The sequence below is a fragment of the Phaseolus vulgaris genome, chromosome 2, assembly GCF_051622355.1.
Source record: "Phaseolus vulgaris cultivar YP4 chromosome 2, ASM5162235v1, whole genome shotgun sequence".
In the NCBI taxonomy this organism is placed as follows: Eukaryota; Viridiplantae; Streptophyta; class Magnoliopsida; order Fabales; family Fabaceae; genus Phaseolus; species Phaseolus vulgaris.
The window spans coordinates 36,748,327-36,754,787 of record NC_143499.1 but is presented as its reverse complement, the minus strand read 5'-3'; the positions used below and the strand labels follow the sequence as shown (position 1 = coordinate 36,754,787).

General features: G+C 24.6%; 1 protein-coding gene across 1 annotated transcript; it reads right to left on the bottom strand.

Annotated features, from left to right (window-relative positions):
- Positions 1-1,980: 1,980 nt before the first annotated feature.
- LOC137809430 (secreted RxLR effector protein 161-like) lies at positions 1,981-2,761 on the bottom strand. Its single transcript, XM_068610542.2, has 2 exons — positions 2,425-2,761; positions 1,981-2,045 (listed from the first exon to the last, which is right to left on the bottom strand). Exons 1-2 carry the CDS (start codon positions 2,759-2,761, stop codon positions 1,981-1,983), a joined length of 402 nt encoding a protein of 133 aa, XP_068466643.2.
- Positions 2,762-6,461: the final 3,700 nt, after the last annotated feature.

Below are 6,461 nucleotides of genomic sequence, written 5' to 3'. Positions count from 1 at the left end.
GAAATGTTCACAAGTTGTTTTCAGAATAACTAGTTTACAAAAATAGCTCACTACTTCCATGAAAATAATTTAATCATATTTTTTCAACTCCTTAAAAAAACTTTATATAAATATTTAATGTTTTTTGGAATTTAGATGAATATATGAGTTTTTCAATAACTATAGTTGGAAATGACACATTAATTCAGTCCTAAATCAGCTCCAGTTTTCATGCCTATAATCACTTTAGAAAGAAAAATAAAATGATGAACATTTAAGGAGTAACAGTTGTGAAACAAGTGTTTCAAAAACAAAAGTAATATAAACCCTCACAAGCCCTGCTCTTTGTCTCTAGCGAATAGATTAAGCATTTTGGTAAGAAAATTATTTAAAAGTAGCTTTTATTTTCACATGAATCCAAACACGTAATAACTCTTTTCTACTTTTGTTACAATCAGATAGAGAAGTTTCCAACCTTTTATGCACTTCCATTCCATTTTCACACCAGATTATTGGATTATAAATTATCTTGGCTTTTAAAGTCTTTGGACTAATTTGAATTTATACCTACCTCAATCATTGGTTTGTAAAATAATATTGAATATATAAAGAGTTGGTAGTTAAAATATTAGTATTTAAAAATTATATTTATTAATAATAATATTATTTTAATATTAATAATTTTTTTTAATTTATAAAATATATCTAACTTATTAATTTAGTTACTAGTTATTTTTTTCTTTAAAATTAATTTTTATTTAATATTTTTTAAATAATTATGTTTTTTAGGTTAGAAAACAGAATAAAACTTTGATCTTTACATCCGTGTCTTATAGAAAAAAAGAGTTTTATGAAGACGATAAATATTGTGTATGGTGGGGCTTAAAGAGTGAAACTTATGTATCCCTTATATTGTTGTATTAGGGTTCAATAAAAAGAAGGGGTTTAGAAAATGTTTTTACTACAAGAAAATTTGTTACTAGAAAAAATCCGTAGATCAGATCAGTATGTAATCTTGGCGGACTGAGGCAGAAAATTGTTACCATTCTCTTTACTGCATAGCTAGATGGAATTCTTTTATGGTCATGTCCGGGAAAAAAAATGACTATGATAGGTCTCATCTCCTACTTATGCTAAAGGGAATCTTAAAGTCCTAGTATAACTCTACAGTCTAAATAAAGTTTTGTCGTTAAACAGGACTCCTTACAAATCTCCAAATTATACACATACTTAACATTTCATGTAAAATTAAAGCGTATTATAATAAACAATAATGCACATCATCATAAGGATCTTACAAACTATGATTCTCACATTCCATACATCAATTATAATAGAGATAAACACTTACCTTGATCCATGAGAGTCCCTATGTGAGCAGTTTCTTTTTTATCTTCTTTTCTCAATCTATCTCTTGCAATTCCTTTCTTTGTCACATTTTTTCTTGATGGTTAACTGTGAACAACTTCCTTTGCAAAGACAAAACCTGTTTCTATTCTTTCCCAATCTTCATCAGATTAGGTTTTCATTAGTTATCATAATATATATATATATATATATATAATGAGCCTTTTATTTTATTAAATCATATTTAGACCTAAAGCCCAAAATATATTTCATACATGTGTCACATTATAAAATTAATTTACATAATTTTTTAACATTCTTCCACTTGACTCATATGAGCTATAATACTTTCATGATTTAATAATTACATAAATCATAATGCGAATTGAAAGGCCTTACGTAAATTGGTTCTATCATCAATCAAAATCAAGGAAAAATAATAATAAGAGTCATGGCACTTACATGTCATTTAATCAACACATTTCTTTCCATATACCACTATATCATTCTTCTCCTTAATATGACTTTATAATGAGAAGTCCATAATGAGTTCAAACATAATGTCATTTTCATCAACAATAACATAATTTCATTTTCATCAACAATAACATAATTTGTTTTTCACACCATAATTTGCATTTATAACAACATTCATCATTCACTAGTACACATAATGCCCATATTCTCAACATGACCAGTAAATGTTTTGGACGGTAACCCTTATGATAAAGGGTCAACAATCATAAGATCAATGCTAATATGTTCTATTGACATTATTATATGTTTTTGAACTTCCTCTTTAACGATAAAGTATTTCAATTCCATGTGTTTAACACCTTTCGAATACTTGTCATTTTTAGAAAAGAAGACAACTGCGAAATTATCACAATAAATTCTCAGCGGCTTGACAATATTGTCAACAATTTCACGTTCTAAAATAAAATTCCACAACCAATTAGCCTGAACTGTAGCCTCAAAGCATGCCACAAATTCAGCCTCCATGGTGGATGCAATATGACTGCTTCACACTTTTCCATGAAATCGCTCCTCCGGCTAAAAGATACACATAACCAAATGTGAACTTTCTTGTATCCATACAACTAGCAAAATCTGAATTTGTATATCCAATCACCTCAAGATGATCAAATTTCCTATACGTAAGCATGTGATTCTTTGTCCCTTGTAAGTATCTTAAAACTTTCTTTGTAGTTTTCCAATGATCTAATCCTGTATCACTTTGGTATCTACCAAGCATACCAACTGCAAAGCTAATATCTGGTCTTGTACATGTTTGTGCATACATCAAACTCCCAATAACAAATGCATAAGGGATATTCTCCATCTGCTTCCATTCCAAATCATTCTCTGGACATTGCATGAGACTAAATTTGTCTCCTTTTTGTATTGGAACAAGAGATGCTGAACATTTATCCATTTTGAATCTCTCTAAAACTTTATTAATATACTTTCTAAGACAAGTCTGACAGTCTTTGTGATCTATTACGAAATATTTCTATTCATATCACATAGTATTTATATTTCATTTCAAAGTTATTAGAGAGAAACTTCTTAGTCTCTCTTAATAGACCAAAATCATTAGTTGCAAGCAAGATATCATCAACATATAGAATCAGAATTATAAACTTGCTCCCACTGACATTCATATATATACACTGATCAACAATGTTTTCTTAAAATCCAAAGGACACAATAGTATCATTAAACTCAAGATACCATTGTCTGTAAGCTTGTTTAAGCCCGTATATTGATTTCTTAAGTTTACACACCATGTGTTCCTTTCCTTCTTCAGTGAACCCCACTGGTTGGTCCGTGTAAGCATTCTCTTCTAAATTCCCATTCAAAATGGAAGTTTTACATCCATCTGATGCAACTCAAGATCATAATGAGCTATTAATGTCATGATAATTCTAAAGAAATCATTCTTAGAAACAAGTGAAAATGTTCCCTTATAATCAATGTCATCCTTTTGAGTAAAACTTTTGGCAACATGTCGAGCCTTATAACATTTGGGTATTGACATGAGAGTCATATTTAGTCTTAAAGACCCATTTACACCTAACTCTCTTACATCCTTATGACAATTCCATAAGGTCCCATACATCATTTTGTGCTATTGATTTAAGCTCATCTTTCATAACATCCAATCACTTATCAGAATTATCACCATTAATGGCTTCTGAAAATGAAAATGGGTCATTATGAATGCCTAAGTCATTTTCTAACTCTTGTAGATAAACCACATAATAATTTGAAATAACAAACTTTCTTTCTCTTTGAGATCTTCTTAATATTATTTATTGTGGTTGTTCTACTACAAGTTCATTGTTAAGCTTATGATCATTAATTTATTGTTCTTTTTCATCGTTGAGTGTTTCAACTACATTAGTAACAACTAACATACACATATGCATAAAATTAAGCATACAAATTTATTCCAAAATGTTTCGTACCCTGTGAGTTTTACCACAATATTAATTGAACAATTAATTAGAAATAACAAGCATAAGTTTCATGATTTCATATCATCATAAATTTTTTTCCAAGATAATTTGAACTGCAAATCAAAGCATCATATCTTATTCAAAGATAATTATTAGTAAATAATAACAATCTTTTGCTTGTTGTGCCGTTAATTTTACATAAGACATCCAACGAATGACGAATTACATCTATTTGAATAGAAACAATCTTAAACTAATTCTCACATGATATTCTTGTTAAATGTTTCTCATTTGATGTACTTCTTAAATATATTAAAACTTTTGACATTATTATTGTCATAAAAAATTACGATAACTTGGTAGTAAATGTGTAAATTTGCATCTAATAATCTATGCTTAAGAACTTTGACACGTTAACGTGATAATTTACACAAATTTTAATTTTTTGATAAAAATGTATTTTGAAGTACTAGAAAATTTAATTTTAATAAATTTTAAACTTATAAATTTTTATTTGCAGATAAACTATTTTAATAACAATTTTTGTACTTTCAATTATTATATTTTATATATTATGTATTTACTATTTATCTTATATATCATCTTAAATTATTTTTAATCAAATTTAAAATAAAATAAAAATGCCACACATCTAAGTCAATATCTTACTTTTATTGTATCAATTAATACAATGGTTAAAGAATAATATAATATAAAAATCATAATATCAAGTTCAATATTAAAATAATAAATTAAAAATAAAAATTATATCATTATTAAAATATATAGTGTAATGTAAAATAAAAAAAATAATTATTATGTATCACAATAACATTTTGTGCAATTAAAAGGTAAGAAAATGAAATTTAATATAAAAAATAAATAATTTCTTATGAGTGAAAGAAGATAAAAAAATACACCCACTAAATTTATTAATTAAAAATTTAATAAATATTTCAAAAATAAAATATAAAAATTAGAAGATTTAATATTTTTCCGAGAAGTTAGAAATTAGTAAAATAAATAATATTAATGAAGTTAAATATATTTTTTAGTTAATAAAAGCCCCAGATATTAATGAGGTCAAACATGTTTTTTTATTACTATTAAAATAAAAATTAAAAAATGTCATATAGGTAGGCTTAATTCCCTATCTAGCACCATTTAGACTTTTATTTCCCCATCTAGCACCTTTTTGTTTTTAATTCCCTATCTAGCACTCTTTTATTTTTATTTCCCTATCTAGCACTCTTTTATTTTTTATTTCCCTATCTAGCAACATTTCAAAAATAAATAAATAAATAACAAAATTATTATTTTTGTGATAATTTTAATTTTGAATGCATTAAAAAATAAATATTTTTAATGTTTGAAATAGTTAGAAATATAATTAATGAATAAAGAAATGAGTTTTTACAAAATAAAAAAAAAGTAATAAATTTAAAATGTTTAGTTTAATTTTTTTAAGAATGAAGAAAATAAAAAATTAAACCCTACAACAACATAAAAGTTGAATCTATAAACATAAATTAGTATTTATTTTTATTATTATTGATGATGTAATCATGTTAATTTCAAGTAAAAAAATACTGGACATAATTATAAAAAAACAAAGTTAATTAGTATTAATTAATAGTGGACACACAAATAATATTGAAGTGTTTACCTTAAATGCAAAATTCTAAAAAAAAAACTAATGCAAATGTTACCCGCTTAAAAATGAGAAGAAAAAAATGCAAAAATAAATAAGTATAGAAAATAAAAACAACAACAATAAAATAAAAACAAAAAAACAGAAATAAATAAAGAATGACAGAAAAAAAATAATAACTAAAAACATAAAAGATATAAAATAAAAGCAAAACAAAATAAAATAAAGATAAAAGATATAAACAAATCCAAATAAGATAAATATAAGAGATATAAGGGGATACTAAATATATGTTGATCATAAAAAGAAAAATAAATGAAAGATGGTCATTCATTTAATATATTCTTCAATGGTACATTAAATAGTTTGTGCGAAATGAAACATAATTAATGACGAAAAGTGCATAATTCAGTAATGTTTGGACATGTTCTTTAGGTATGTTTTGGTGTTTGACAATATGAACATATTTTTGTTCGATCATGTTGTTCTCTTATGTCCATATTAGTTCTTATTCAACTTGGTTTTTTTATAATTATGTGATGTATTTTTTACTTGAAATTAATATGATTACATCATCAATAATAATAAAAATAAATACTAATTTATGTTGTTGTAGAGTTTAATTTTTTAATTTTTTCATTCTTAAAAAAATAAATTGTAAACTAAACATTTTAAATTTATTATTTATTATTTTTATTTTATAAAAACTTATTTATTTATTCATTAATTATATTTCTAACTATTTTAAACATTAAAAATATTTATTTTCTAATGCATTTAAATTAAAATTATAAAAAAATATTATTTTATTTATTTATTTTTAAAATAGTGCTAGATAGAAAAATAAAAAATAAAAGAATGTTAGATAGGAAAATAAAAATAAAAGAATGATAGATAAAGAAATAAAAGGGGAAATAGTTCTACAGGAATTTAGGCCAAATAAGTATACAAAATAAATAAAAGTTATAAATAAGGTAATAATGTGATGTATTTATTAATTCTAAAAGAAGATACAGAGATGA

Excerpts from the sequence above, each read along its gene's own strand:
- LOC137809430 (XM_068610542.2), bottom strand. The coding sequence starts at position 2,761 with ATGGATAAATGTTCAGCATCTCTTGTTCCAATACAAAAAGGAGACAAA. Across the intron at positions 2,046-2,424 it reads AAATTCAGATTTTGCTAGTT|GGTTACCGTCCAAAACATTT; the intron begins GTATGGATACAA and ends CTTTATCATAAG.